The following is a 15,506-nucleotide window of genomic DNA, read 5'->3' as shown; positions in this document are numbered from 1 at the left end:
CCTGTCCCCTCTGCCGCATCTCCCCCCACTTGAGTCTACTGTCTCCAGGAACTAACTAAGCAGAGAAAAAATTCCTCAGTGAAGAAACAGACTAAGACTGTTCCCCCAACTTCTTGCTTTCATGGTCTAAGTTGGAATTTCAGCTCCATTATTTTTTTCCCTGCAATTCCATTCACTCCACTCCCTCCCACAGAATAGTATCTCAAGTGCTCCCTTTCCAATGCCAGCTCTAAAACTGAACATAATACAGTTGAATTTATTAAATGTTTATTGAACACTGTGGTAGGGGCAGCAGATTCAGAGAGGCATCTCGCTTAGTCGCTGAGGTCACTCTCTTAAAAGAGGATGAAAGGTTGTATGAGAGTGACAAGTAAAGTACCATGGGACCTCGGAGAGTGAGGGCTGCATTTTGACTGGGCCAGGTGGTGAGGTCACAGAAAATTCCACTGATGACAAAATATTGAGAAATTAAGATACTTTTTCCAAATGGACACTGGAGGTGGGTCAGAGCATTTGGACTGAAGAAAGAGCTTAGGGAGAGGCATAAAGGCATGACAGTATATGCTGCTTTCAGGGAAAGTCAAGACTGCTGTGACACATCATGAGATAAATAACTGTTACATTTCTCATTTCAGGGAAAGACAAGTGGGAAGTGTAAGTATGGACTAGTTATTTTTTCTTTTCTTTCTTTTTTAAAGCTCAATTGAGATATAATTGATAGACAAAAAATTACACACATTTAATGTAAACATCTTGATGAGTTTGGACTCGTTATTCTTAAATAATACTTTTTATGATTAGTATTATATGATTCGAACACATGCACATTTGTCTGGGCCAGATGAAGAGCTGCCCCCAAAATGTGCATCTTATCCCTTTATCACTCTTGATAAAACTAGACTCTTTGCCATGCTTTTATTTCTTTCCACAATCCAGCAAGCTATTCAAAGTCAGCGAGAGGCTGTTTTAGAAAGAAATGAAATGATAAAGCTACAAAGGAATAAAGTTCTCAAGGAAAAACTAAAGGTAAGTTAACAGATTCTCCTATGCATTTTTCTGCTTTTCAACCACTCCGATTTTGAGAAACACCTATGTGGTCTTGTGCGGTAGCGAGGGCAGAAGCTTTGGAGTAGACAACTTAGTCCTGCTGATTAATTACTTTGTGACCTTAGGCAAATTACCGTACCTCTCTGAGCTTCCATTTTCTCATCTGTAAAATGGGAGAATAATAATATGTACTGCCTGTGATTGTTGGAAGGATTGAATGAGCATATGGTCTACTGAGAACTATGTGCAGATAAAATCAGGAATCACAGTGCAGGTTGAAGGGTGCTTGGCTAGAGGGATGCAGCGGGGCTGGGGGAACACAGAGGAAGGATGCCCCAGTCACGCGGGCAGCTGGGGGAGGCGGTGTTGAGGAGAAGTTCAGGGAAAACTTCTCAGCCTCTTCAGCAGAATTTTAAAGAACCAGTAGTCTTGAGTGAGGTGAAGAAGTCAGAGAAAATGTGTTTGATACAGAAGGAAGAACATAGTTGAAAAAAACTGCCACGCTTGGTGAATTATAGGCAAGTAGTTTTGAATAGCTCAGCAAGGGGCATATGCAGGAGTGTTGGGAGAAAAGCCCTGAACTCTATTTTTAAAGCTTGAGTAATTGTTCTGTGGGAATCTTGCTGTTTCTTAAGTTATTTTTATTATGCTGTCACTAAAAGAGGTACAAACATAAAACTCCTTCCTGTAATAGTCTTATGCAACTATAAAACTGAAACCAACTTGAAGATAAAATATAAACAGAACAACGTAAGTGTTATATCACACTTAGTATAATGTGATAGAAGGGATGGTTTTGCTGAAACTAAATCTTCAGTGTTGGATTTAACAGTAAAAACACATGGCCTTACGTCCAGTTCTATATTTAATTGCTTTCTGTATTTTGACTTCAATTATATTGATGCAGAAAATGTCTGGCGTACAATGTGGAATTGGAAATCTCAGGGCTTTTGTTTCTAATTCAGAATAATCAGACCTCATACTCAAGCCAAAGTCTTCTACCGAGCAATTCTTGAATGTTGATTTTAATGAGGCAATAAATCAGTAAAGCTGTTCTTATTCTCTTTAACTGTTCTTTTTGGCATTAAAGAAATATGCATTTTATTAGGACCTAATTATATTGTTTCTGGAAGCAGAAACATAAAATACCTCAATACACAATTTACAATTATATTTATTGCTAAAAAATGTGGCAATTGGTATGTACAAGACAGGGTCTGGGCAACAATACATCAGCTTGCAGGGTGACTGTGGTTCTGATTCTTATGGCACAAGTTCTTTTAGGTCTGCACACCTACACCTCTGATGGCTAGGTAACGCCTTCATTCTCCAACCCCTTCTTTTCAGTTTGAATTATTGTGAGACCTTTATTTGTACTGCAGACCTTCATTTGGAGCAAATTTAATTTTGATCATAGAAAATATGAGGCAGAAGTTGATTATAGGGTAGCCACTCATAGAGATGTCTATGCTTATTTTTTTAATTATAAAAATGAAAATTAAGAAAAATATTGTAAGAAAAATTTCAGGCTCCTGGGACTACACTTATTGATTTCAATTTGGAAATATTATGCATCTTAGAAAGGTGATTTTCTCAGGAATATGGAGAATGGATGGTGGGGAGAGGGGCTGGGGAAGACTGGCTGTAGCAAGACCAGCTGGGAGGCTTTTTCTGTAACCTAGGTGGTGTTTAAAAAAGAAGAAGTGATAGGGCTTCCCTGGTGGTGCAGTGGTTAAGAATCCATCTGCCAATGCAGGGGACACGGGTTCAAGCCCTGGTCCGGGAAGATCCCGTGTGCCACAGAGCAACTAAGCCCGTGTGCCACAACTACTGAGCCTGTGCTCTAGAGCCCGTGAGCCACAACTACTGAGCCCGCGTGCCACAACTACTGAAGCCCACATGCCTAGAGCCCATGCTCCACAACAAGAGAAGCCACTGCAATGAGAAGCCCGTGCACCACAACGAAGAGTAGCCCCCGCTCACCACAACTAGAGAAAGCCCGCGCACAACAACAAAGACCCAACGTAGACAAAAAAAAAAAAGAAGTGATAAGAGCCTGAACTAGGCAGTAACCATAGAAATAGAGTAGAGGAGATGCATTCAAGAACTAATAGGGGGTTCAGATCCATAGGTCTGGACGACTAACTGTATGTGGCAGGTAAAAGAAAGCTGGGTTTTGATGTTCTCAGGCATGTCTTTTGAGCTGATTATTATACAGCATTTTGCCTTTGCTTTAGCAAACCTGTAAAGAAAACCCATGCTACTGCTCCAGTGCCCCTCTCCTTCACTCGCACATGACTACCGCACTCACACTTCTGACACCAGATGCGCGGGAGTTTTCTTCACACTAAGCAATTCTCTCTGACACCAGCTGGGCACCTTACAATTTAACTCAATTTGACATTGTCTACCTGGAGATAGTGTCAGATCCCACAGGTTAAGGGTTTAGTCCCACAAGACTGCCCCCCACTTCAGATATGTATCGCAAGAAGTCGGTCCCCAGGTTACCCACAACTCTGCCTGACTTGGCTACAAATTGGTTCCCATGACCTCCTCTCCCTTGCGTTGGGTTATTTGCTAGAACAGCTCACAGAACTCACAGTGAAACACTCACATTTACCAGTTTACTATATAATAAAGGATATGATAAGAGACGAACAGCCAGATGAAGAGATACATAGGGCGAGGTCTGGGAGGGTCCCCAGCGCAGGAGCTTCTGTCCCCATGGAACTGGGGTGCATCGCTCTCCCAGAATGTGGATGTGCTCACAACCTGGAAGCTCTCTGAACCCCACACTACTGGGATTTTATGGAGCTTCATGAGACAGACATGACCAATTATTAACTCCATCTCCAGCTCCTCTCCCCTCTCTGGAGAATGGGGGTGGGGGTAGAAATTCCAAGGGATTTGGGAGCTCTGTGCTGGGAAGTGGGACCAAAGACTCAGTGTTAGAATGAAACCCCCTATTTATAAGGAGTTTAGGAGCCCTGTGCTGGGAACTCAGGGCAGAGACCGATAGATGATAGATAGATAGATAGATAGATAGACAGATAGATAGATAGATAGATAGGTAGATAGAGATAGAGCTTATTACTTCATAATACCTTATTATTTTACTCAGTTTGAGGATTATAATGAACTCATGGCTTTTCACAGAATTACTGTGTTCTTTTTGATGTTCAAGTTCACATCTTGGCCAATGGGAGCCTTTAATTTAAGCTGGCTCCTTTTAGCATTACCCAGACATTAAAAAAAAAAATCTTTCCTCTCTGACAACAAGAACATATTCAGGCCCGTTTTCTTTTTCCCTGTCCCAAGGCATGGAACCATTACTATCAAAGAAACTTGGGTTTCTTTTAGCAGAGAATAATATTAAAAATAAAAGTTGGGGTGCAAGAGGTGCATATCAACTAATTCATACAAGTAAAAGAAGTGGACAGGGTGATATCACTGCAAAGTCATTTTATTGACAAAGCTAGAAAATACAGATTTTTTAAAAATGCGGTTACAACTAATTCAAAAAGATACATGCACCCCAATGTTCATAGCAGCATTATTTACAATTGCTGAGACATAGAAACAACGTAAGTATCCATCGACAGATGAATGGATAAAGAAGTTGCAGTGTATATATATAATATATATATGTAGATAAATAGATAGATAGATATATACACACACATACATACATACAATGGAATACTACTCAGCCATAAAAAAAGAATGAGATTTTGCCATTTGCAGCAACATGGATGGACTTGGGGGGCATTATGCTAAGTGAAATAAGTCAGAGAAAGATAAATACTGTATGATAATGGCTTATATATGGAATCTGAAAAATACAACAAACTATTGAATATAACACAAAAGATGCAGACTCACAGATATAGAGAACAAACTAGAGGTTACCAGTGCGGGGAGGAGGGGCAAAATAGGGGTGGAAGAGTGAGAGGTAGAAACTATTGGGTGTAAGATAGGCTCAACATGGGGAATATAGCCAATATTTTGTAATAATTGTAAATGAAAAGTAACCTTTAAAAATTGTATAAAATTTTTTTAAAAATGGGGTTACAAATTACATTCCTGATTTCAATCTAACTCCAACTTTACTATATGCATTTTGATTCTGCTTCCATCTTGTGTCACTTCTATTTTGAGCTTCCAGGTTTTCTCCTTTCTTATATACAATATCTTCTTACAAACTTAATACATTATGCTATATATAGTTATTAAAAACCATGTGTGTAAATGATAACAGTGGCTCATCTTTCTATAGGATAATCTGATGAGCATCTACTTAGCTCTTGGATCCTACCCTCCAACTGTAACTGTTTCTACTTCTCTTTAGCAATAATATGGAACCTGCTACTGTAGTCATCCCGTTGACACTATAAAGATATTTCTTTGGATTACAATAACAAGCAGAAGTGTCAACTAATCTTCAATAATTTTTAGAAAAGATATACAAAATTTAGAGCAAAATTTTAAATAATGCAAACACCTGGGTAAAGCTAGGAATACTCCTTTCCTTTTAACTATTTTAAAACTCTACTAACATTTAATTCCACATTAGTTTTATCTCCCAGTAGAAAGTGGGGTCAACTTTCCCTAAACATTTTCCTAGAGTCAAAACTCTATCAAACAGGGAAAAAAATAATAGTCTTGGCAGCTCCTTTATATAACTTTAGTCCTGACTAGAGTGTGGGGCTTCTAGCATCTCTATTCCAGCCTTGACTAGATGGGCTCACAACTTGCCAGAGATGCACCTTCTTGCCTCTCCCAGTGGACCACTCACTCAGCTTTTTTGTTGACAACTCCCTACTGTGTTCTACCACCCCCATATACCCATGCACACACATGCATACTCTTTATGGCTTTTCTCTTTTAAGTGAGAAGAATGAAGTATTATGAAACATCATTTATGTGTCATGCTAGTATGACTTCTCTGTGGTGATGTCTTTCTAATCATAAAAAATTTCTCATATGATTCTTAATTCCTTGACATTTAAACATTTAAACATTACTCTGCATTTAAATGTGTAGGATTACTAACCACCCAGTTAAGAAACTTGCACTTTTATAGGACCTTTGCCCAGTGTTGTGTTGTGTTGTGCTGATAAATTGATAAACGTTTTAACAGTCAGCTCTCTGTTTAAAAAACAAAAAAGGCCCAATTTGTAGCATTTGCCAATTCCTGTGGTGTAAATGCTCCCTTGCCAGTTTCAAGCTACTGATGTGCTGGTGCTGAGGGCGGAGTCGGGAGGAGCTGTGTACGATGGAGGCTCAGGAGCTGGTCCAAGCTGGCTCCTGCCCATCACTGCCTTTGTCAGGGTTGTGCTTCTTTTTCCAAAACGGATCCTGGTAGTTTCCCCCCTCTGACCATTTAAATATACCTTTTTAAAAAATTGAGGTACAGTTAATTTATGATGTGTTAGTTTCAAGTGTACAGCAAAGTGATTCAGTTATAATATCTATATCTATCTGTCTATCTATCTAATCTTTTTCAGATTCTTTTCCTTTATAGGTTATTACAAGATATTGACTATAGTTCCCTGTGCTATACAGTAGGTCCTTGTTGTTTACCTATTTTATATATAGCAATGTGTATATGTTAGTCTCAAACTCCTAATTTATCTCCCCCCCCCCCCCCCACGATCCCCTTTGGTAACCGTAAGTCTGTATTCTATGTCTGTGAGTCTATTTCTGTTTTGTAAATAAGTTCATTTGTATCATTTTTTTAAGGTTTCACAAATAAATGATATCATATGGTATTTGTTTTTCTCTGTCTGACTTATTTCACGTAGCATAATGCCCTCCAAGTCCATCCATGTTGCTGCAAATGGCATTATTTCATTCTATTTTATGGCTGAGTAGTATTCCATTGTATATATACCACATCTTCTTTATCCATTCATCTGTCGATGGACATTTAGGTTGCTTCCACATCTTGGCTATTGTAAATAGTGCTGCTATGAACATAGGGGTGCATGTATCTTTTGGAATTACAGTTTTCTCAGGATATATGCCCAGGAGTGGGATTGCTGGATCCTATGGTAACTCTATCTTTAGTTTTTTAAGGTTAAATACACTTTTGAACTATTTTCTCTACGCATTTCCTTCTAGAATTGCTATTTTTTTCACTCCCAAGAGAATCTCTGCAACAGTGTCCTCACAACCTCTGACCTTGTGAGGTCATTTGACACTGGGACTATTGCTTGTTCCTTACAGGGCTTGTGCAGAACTGAAAGCAAATGAGCTAAAGTTTGCTGAAGGCTCTTGTGGAGCGTGTGCATGGTTGCCTTTGCGGCGGTTGAGTTATTCTGTTCTCTGTGTGCCTCTCTCACTTCAGAGAAAACTGCCAGCTGACTCCAGGGTTCTGGAAGACTCAGAGCTGGTGTACACGGTCAGCGCCCAGGAGTACTGGCAGCAGGCTCTCCTCACCGAGGAGGAAACCGGTAATTTATACGTATATGTATTTTCATCTCAATCACTCCAATTCTCAGGATAAGCCTGACACTCTGAATTTCCCGTTCTAGAACCTTCTGTGCCACACTTCTAGTTTGCCACAGTTTCTATACCTATGAGCAACTACATGCGTGTTTCTCTCTGCATTGTTGTGGTGCCTGAGACCACAATTCCTTTCTCCTCCAAATCTTACGATGAGTTGTCATTTCCTTAGTGTTTGCCTTGAGAGTCCTTGCTCACCCAGGGACAGGTAGAAATAGCATCCATGGCATGCTTTTTCTTTGGGGGGTGCGGTGTGGGGGTAGAGAACATGGCTCCTTTCTTCAGAGAACTTGAAATTTACATGAAGAGCTTATACAGTAAGTCCCCTACATACGAACGAGTTCCATTCCGAGAGCGCGTTCATAAGTCCAGTTTGTTCGTAAGTCCCACAAAATTAGCCTAGGTACCCAACTAACACAATCGGCTATATAGTACTGTACTGTAATAGGTTTATAATGCTCTTCACACAAATAATACATAAAAAACACAAAAAATAAAGAAAACATATTTAATCTTACAGTGCAGTACCTTGAAAAGTACAGTAGTACAGAACAACAGCTGGCATCCAGGGGCTGGCATCGAGTGAACAGGAGAGAAGAGTTACTGACTGGAGGAGGGAGAGGAGGTGGGAGATGGTAGAGCTGAAGGATCGCCAGCAATAGGAGACGGGGGGCAAGCTGCAATGTCACTCACGCCTGACGTTGATGGCGCAGGTTCTGGTTCCTTGCTGGAACCAGATGCACATTCGCATCTTTGAAAGTCTGCAACGTGAAGGTTCGTAAGTAGGGGACTTACTGTACGAAGCCAGGTGCAAAAATCAAAGTAAAAATGAGGCTAGTTCTATGGTGCTCTGCGTACAGCAGAAATTCAGAGAACCCAGGACCTGTGTGACTGGATTACTGAAGGAAAGCTGGGTGAGGAGGCAGGATCTGAGCTTGACCTTGATCTCAGCTGAAAATGGTTTAAAATGGGCCTATATGTCACTAAACATGGATGAGTGTCAAAGGCGATTAAGGAGCAGAAGATGTGAAAAGTTGCCAGAAACGGGGAACTGCTTGAACAAGGATATCAAAGAAATAATCAGCACGGTACAGGCAAGGAATAATATAGAAACATTTCCACTTACAGGGATAATGGGGGGAAATTAGCATGACATCTGTTATCTTCCGACTAACAGAGGATTCGGACTAAGATACGTGTCTAATCTGGAATTGCACTTGTCAGAGGTCCTACCCTGTCTACAGCAAGCATGAGCTATTTTGATGTTAATGGTTATTTGATATAGATAGAAAAGTCTAGCAGGACCAAATGGCTGAGGCTCTAGAAATGTGAGCCCCCGGTTCTATATACTATCCAGGTAAGTACCGTCCAGAGGGAAGTGCCCGTTTTTTTAACCAGCCTGATCTTTTCCACAGAGTTTGTTTTCTACCACTGAATAAAATTAGCATGCATCACTGCTGATCTACCATCCATAGCTGCCGATCCTAGACTGGGGAAAACAGATAGGTTGGTTTAGTGAGCAACCCACCCGCATAGGACCTCAGCGGAAGTTAATTCAGACTGCCAGCCTGATCTGTTAATTTTTAAGAATTCTATTTCCTACCAGCTCTGGCCTTTTCAAATTGTTTGTGCTGCCTGTGAATTCCAGAAATCCCCAAGTTAAGAGAATATATCAGGAGGAGGCTCTTGGATAAGAAGAGGAGGATGGCGACCAAGTATGTCACTGAAGCTTTTGGCCTCTTGCTCCTCACAGACAGTTTCAGCTGCACGGACAACCTGCCGGTAGGAAGACCCCTGGGCTGTGTGTCCTCTGCCTCCGGGCCTGGGCAGAATGCTCCCTCTTACCAAGTTAGAAAATTAACTCACCGTAATCTTTCTTTTCTCATCAGAGGAAGACCCTAAGCTCAGAGAATCTAAAGAGAGCAGAAAGATAATTCGAGGGTTAACATTGTAACCTTTGAGTAAAAGAAAAAAAAAGAAATAATGTTTTACCTAGGACAGATGGGCTGAGAGGAAAAGGTAAAAATAGTCACTTTTGCCTCTCCTGAGACTTGAATCAGGTAGAATGTATTTAATGGTAGGAGGGATTTGTCTACTTCTACTGGAATATGTCAGTTCTTGGTTATCCTAAAGAGGCATGTGTGCACATACAGTCCAAAAAACTTTCTTCTGCCTGTGGACTTCCTGCGTGGCCTGGTGCTGTCAGAATCTCAAACTCAGAGCAGCGTGGTTATATAATGTGAGAGGAAGGAAAAGAAGAGGGCCTTTCAGCAGAGAGATATTATCTTCACGGTCTAGAATGCAGGTCTTCTGAATAACCAGTTAAAAATGACTTTTTTCATAGTAGTGGACAAAGTTATCTTTTTGATGGATGTTAAAGTAGTGGTAAAGTTATCTTTACCCTAAGATAAGAGGGATAAGCTGCTAAATTCGAGGTTTGGGAGAGTTTGGGAGAAAACTTTGTTGCTGGAATCAATCACCAACTGCATTGTTTCCTTGTGAGGGAATGAAAATACAAACAGACAAGCACATATAAAAACAGAACGCTGACCCACAGCCTGCAGCAAACTGCTTAGGAAACCAACCCCCCATCTACAACGAACAGCTCAGGAAGCCAGCCTGCTCTAAAACTTGTAGGAAGTTAGACTGCTATCTCTAGTAACAATCTAAGAAGCTAAACAATAACTTCTGTAACAATCAGCCCCAAATGGCCAGACCTTTGTTAATGACTGACAGCTTCCCTTATCCTTTTTTTTTTAACCATCATCCATATTTTATGGCAAAGAGATTGCCATTTCTCTTAGGTGTTTTAAAATATGAGCAATGGCTTCTTACAAAACAGAAAAAAAAATTTAAACAACCTGAAACACACAAAAACAACCCATCAAATTCAGATGACAGAAGTATGGCTGGAAGGTTACATCGCGCGTCCAAACTAAACCCTTTAGCAACGATTGCATTGCCTTTAATTCTGCAAATGACAGTCTCCCAGCAGGCTGCATTATTCTGATCACACACATCCTCACTATAATCGGCTGCCCGTGAAACTCTCATCACAGACAGCCTTGTTAGCTCATGGGCTTCCCTAATCTTTATCCCTGCTTCCAACTGAGGACCAATCAAGAAAAGATAAATATGCATCCTCATGAATCACGTAGGATCCCTGCTTCAAGGTCTCCACCTACGGCTGCCCCATGCCAGGGGCCTCTGATCAGGGCACCGGAAGCCTTCCCATCCCTCTGCTTGCCTTTGAGTGTCTGCCAAATGCAAGTGATGGCCACAGACTCTTGCTATAGCAAGCTCTAAGTTAATAGCCTTTGTGTGTTCTCATTTGGTTGGTATTTCTTTATTTCCACACTTGCTGTCAGCTATCAGATTTGCACAGCCAAGCTGTCTGACTTCTTGTTATGCAGAATAGGGAAAGGGGAGAGAAATGTACCAGTAGGGCTGGTCCAGAGAATGTGGGAGAGTGAACCTGGGAGGGCCCTGTGGAGTGATGAGCAGAGGCAGCTGGTGGGGACCTGACTTCAGTGTGAAAAGTAAGCAATGTCAACTCTTTTATTTTTAATTAATTAATTTATTTATTTATTTTTGGCTGCGTTGGGTCTTCATTGCTGTGCATGGGTTTTCTCTAGTTCCAGAGAGCGGGGTCTACTCTTCGTTGCGGTGCGCGGGCTTCTCATTGAGGTGGCTTCTCTTGTTTCGGAGCACGGGCTCTAGGTGCACGGGCTTCAGTAGTTGCAGCGTGTGGGCTTCAGTAGTTGTGGCTCGAGGGCTCCAGAGTACAGGCTCAGTAGCTGTGGCGCACGGGCTTAGTTGCTCCGCGGCGTGTGGGATCTTCCCAGACCAGGGCTCGAACCCGTGTCCCCTGCATTGGCAGGCGGATTCCCAACCACTGTGCCACCAGGGAAGTCCCAGCAATGTCAACTCTTGATGGTCCACGCAGTGTCAGTCAAATGTCCACATTTTAGAAATTAAAAGTGCCATAGAAAAGTGCCATATAGAGCAAGATTCACCATCTTTTTCATCGTATTTCTTATTCCTTGTTTGGGTCTAGTTCTGTGTAAGAAAAAAGAAACCCTCCTGGAATCTGAGATTTTCCAATTTGACTTTTGTCCTCTGAAATACTAGTGAAAGTTTTGACACTCTAACTTCCCCCCAAAATTCTTTGGGGTGAAAGTTGCCTCTCTGCCCAGCAAAAGATTGCTTTTGGAAGTGCTGATGGAAAACGAATCGGATGTGGTGCCGTGTGTGGTTGGTTGATTTTATAAACACCGGGACAAAGCAATTTGCAATCAAAGTTGGAGCGTGGTATGGAGGTGCAACCCGTGTAGGGGCTCAGTCCCTCCTTGTAGCCAGACTGCAGGCGACAGAAGACACGGAGGAGGGGGCTGGCTCGCACTTCTGTGATAGCCTTTTAGAAGGAGTTGCCAGCAGGCTTACTCAAAATTCTTTGGCCTCAGATACTGGTCTCAGTCTTAGTTCTCTGATGGAAAGCTGGAAGGCAAGAGTTTGTCAGTTCCTTTGCATTCTGGAAAAAAAAATCAAATCTAAAAATATATGTGACGGATCAATTTTTAAGATTGTGACTCAAACCAAAAATTTTAGAGTTTGGATAGTTAGTGATTTTAAATGAACAGGGATCTAGTCTTTACTTTTAAGAATCAAAGGGAAGTTGATTATGACGATCTCAATGTTGAATGAGTCCTGCATTTATTCATAGTAGATGCCAGCCTTTCCCTTTCTTACTGCTCTTTTATTTCCAGCCCCTTCCCTTCTTATCATTCTTTTGCTTCTTCAACAAGGATTCTTTGAGAGTGAGCCTTTGTGAGAATCTTGCCCGTGGAGTTTCTTCTCATGACTTTTTTCTTCTTTCATTTTGATCACTAGTGACACCACAAACTCCAAAGAATCTAGAGGGAACTCTGGGGGAGAAAGTATGGCTTATAGAATTCTAACTAGTGAAAACTCTGAAACTGCCCAGGGCTTGCCTGAAGCGGAATAGTTTCCGTAAACTTCTAAAACTCCTCTATTCTGAGACTCAGGGTATAGGAGTTTGAGGCTGTTTTCAGGATCATTCAGCCCCGTTCACTTACTTCACAGACGATGCCCTTGCGATCCAGAGATGCTAAGTCATCTCTGTAAGGTCACACCTCAATTCAAGAGCTATTTCTATCATCAAATTTGGAATACACTTTAAAAGCCTACATTATCCAGCCATTTCTCCACGCCACTCATTCACCCCAGAAATGTTTATGGACCGTGCTCTCCGTGCCCCACCTCGGAATAAACAAACATGAATAACAGAGTCTGTCTCTCCAGCAAGGTCCTGGCCCAGGGCAGGAGACACATGGCCTGAGAGAGACATAGCACAGCAGGGGTGTCCCAAATGCAACGGGAGCCCAGGAAAGAGCGCCCCAACTCTGCCCGGGGAGTCAGGGAGAGCATCACATGGGAAGTGACTTTTGAGCTTTGGGAGTATGAGAACATGGGAAGAGCACATGCAAAGGACCAAAAGGATGGCACGTTTGGGGAATGGTAGCAAGTTCAGGGGCAGCTATGCGGGAGGACCTTTTGGGCAAACAGAGAGCTGGTGGTGCTGGAGAAATTGATTGAGTTCTGGCCACGAAGGACCTTAAATGACGAGCTAAGGAGTGTGGTTTCTTTCCACTGCAGTCAGGCACCGTGTGGTCCCCGGGGTTCTCGTACAGTGGACAGACACTACAGAGTTTCCAGTTTGGAACCTAGAGGTCAAGGCTGCCCCTGGCGGTCCCTCCTTTGTATTATTTGAATAGATATTTTCTTCCCTGACTAGACTATTCTCCTTTGAAGCAGGAACCAAGTCTTTATTTTTGTGGTCCTGTAGCTTTGCTGTTTAGTTAAAGTGGGGTCCAGAAGATCAGTATTACCTGGGGCTTGCTAGCAATGTAGAATCCCAGGCCCTTGGGTTTGAACCAACTCTTCTGGTGATTTCTATGTACATTAAAGTTTGACAAACCCTATCCTCCAAAACTGCTTTGTGCACAAAGTTCATAAATATTTGTTGAATCAGATGTCATTGGAAAAATCTCTTTTAATGACAATTGGATTGTTTAAAAATATTTACTCTTTCAAGTAGCCTAATGGATTAACCCCCAGGAAAAGTTGCAGGAGGATATATTTGTTTGATTCTCCAATCCCACAAAGCTTAAGGAGGTCTGTGCCCTGAAGGATGCCTTATTGGGATGACAGGGAGGGGTCCACCATGGGTGATCTGCTCAAGCTAAATCCTGTGTTGGTGACAGACTTAAAGCAAGCAGAGCTGGAGGAGACGGTGCCTTGAGGGAGGGGCTGGCCTCATGCTCCTGATGGTCCTTGTCTCTAGAACGAATACTTGCACGTGAGTGGCCTGCGGAGATTTGTGGAAGAGGAGATACAGCTGCTGGAGAAGGCCATTGACCAGTGCTTTGCCCACATAGTGCAGCCTCTGCAAGAAGGGGTCCGAAGTGCCAGGAGTTCCTACCGAAGGATCCTTGGGGCGTGCCTGGTGGTGAGTGACCCTCTAAAAAGAAAAACCGTGATGTTCGGTGAGGCCTGCCTGATTCTCCACCTTTTTTCACTATTCCATTGCTTTTAAAAGAAATAAAGAGCTAGAAGAAATTAGGAGAGAGTGAAAATTGCACACAAGAAAGCATATTGAGTGAATTGTTTGTGCATTGTGAGGACGCAGGGAAGGGTACATGTGCAGCAGAAAGAATTGGAATTTAGGATCCGAGGGTCTTGTTTTGAATGCCAGCCCCACCAGACATCCTCTCTGTAGGCCTGGGCAAGGCCCTAAACCCACTTAAGCCTGTTGGGATTTTTCTTCTATAAAATGGGGATGGTAAACACTTGCCCAATCTATTTCACAGGGCTGATGTAAGTATCAATTAGATACACAGTAAGAAAGCACCCTATAATCTCTCACTTGGCACACAAATTGTTGTTTTATCTTTTAATTATTCAATAGTTATATGGGGTTTCTAAGGGATGAGAGATAAGAAATGTGTGTGGCTGTTTAAGCCATGAAGTTTGGGGTAATTTGTTTCATAGCGATAGGTAACGAAGTGACCCTGGAGAGAACTGTTTCTATACGATGGTGGAAGATCCCAGATCACAAAAGGTGAATGAGTGGGTGGGTGCTGAGAAGGTGAAGGCACGAGGTGGGGACCAGTCCTCTGAGACAGTGTGCTTGTGGAGGAAGGAGCAGCAACAGGCACCTTCAGGCTGTCACCAGGGCTTCATCCCAGGAACCGTCCCCTCTCTCCTCAGCCCTTCAATGGCTTCTTTACTCTGTGGCTATGGGCACAACCCAGGGTGTTCCTATTTGATAAGCAACTTGCCTTTGCGATCAGATATTTGGGCAGACATGTATATACTAACATCATATCTTTAGGTAACAATAGCCTAAATGTCTAATCATACGAGAATGGTAAAGTGAATTATGATACATCCATATGACATTACGTGGTTATTCAAATAATTTTTTGGAAGTATTTACAACGAATTCAGGAAATGCTCATGTTACAATATTAAGCAAAAATTGGCAGAATATTAAAATAGAGATAGATGATAGATAGATTGATACGGGAAGATAGATATGGATAGATAGATAGAGATAGTATGATGCCATTTGTACCATGCTACATGGCCATTCACTTAAAACATATTCCCTTAAAATGTATATCATTGACTAATGATCACAAAGGCCTCTACTGAAATTTCAGTCAGTGCAAATGTATTTTTTATTCTCTTTGCTGAGGATCAATCACCATGTGGCTAAAATTTGTCAAGTCTCTTATAGCTCTAGCTTCATATTATTTTTTTCTTCCAATGTGTGAGTTTATGTCTCTGGGAGAAAATATTACAAAGATACACACATCAAGTTACATTTTATCAAATATTTACTGAAAAGTGTAAAACATCGAGGCTGT

At 41.8% G+C, this 15,506-nt stretch overlaps 1 protein-coding gene across 4 annotated transcripts in view; it reads left to right on the top strand.

The window, feature by feature from the left end:
* The window catches only part of NUGGC (nuclear GTPase, germinal center associated), a 54,094-nt gene that overhangs the window by 28,313 nt on the left and 10,275 nt on the right, over nt 1-15,506 (top strand). For all 4 annotated transcript variants that reach the window (XM_068553591.1, XM_068553587.1, XM_068553588.1 and 1 more), the window contains 5 exons: nt 636-654; nt 937-1,026; nt 7,397-7,502; nt 9,203-9,336; nt 13,919-14,083. In XM_068553591.1, coding sequence (XP_068409692.1) covers nt 636-654; nt 937-1,026; nt 7,397-7,502; nt 9,203-9,336; nt 13,919-14,083 — 514 coding nt within the window. The remainder of the gene's footprint in view (nt 1-635; nt 655-936; nt 1,027-7,396; nt 7,503-9,202; nt 9,337-13,918; nt 14,084-15,506) is intronic.

The sequence above is a fragment of the Eschrichtius robustus genome, chromosome 10 (genome assembly GCF_028021215.1).
Source record: "Eschrichtius robustus isolate mEscRob2 chromosome 10, mEscRob2.pri, whole genome shotgun sequence".
In the NCBI taxonomy this organism is placed as follows: domain Eukaryota; kingdom Metazoa; phylum Chordata; class Mammalia; order Artiodactyla; family Eschrichtiidae; genus Eschrichtius; species Eschrichtius robustus.
This window is presented reverse-complemented; position numbering and strand designations above follow the sequence as displayed.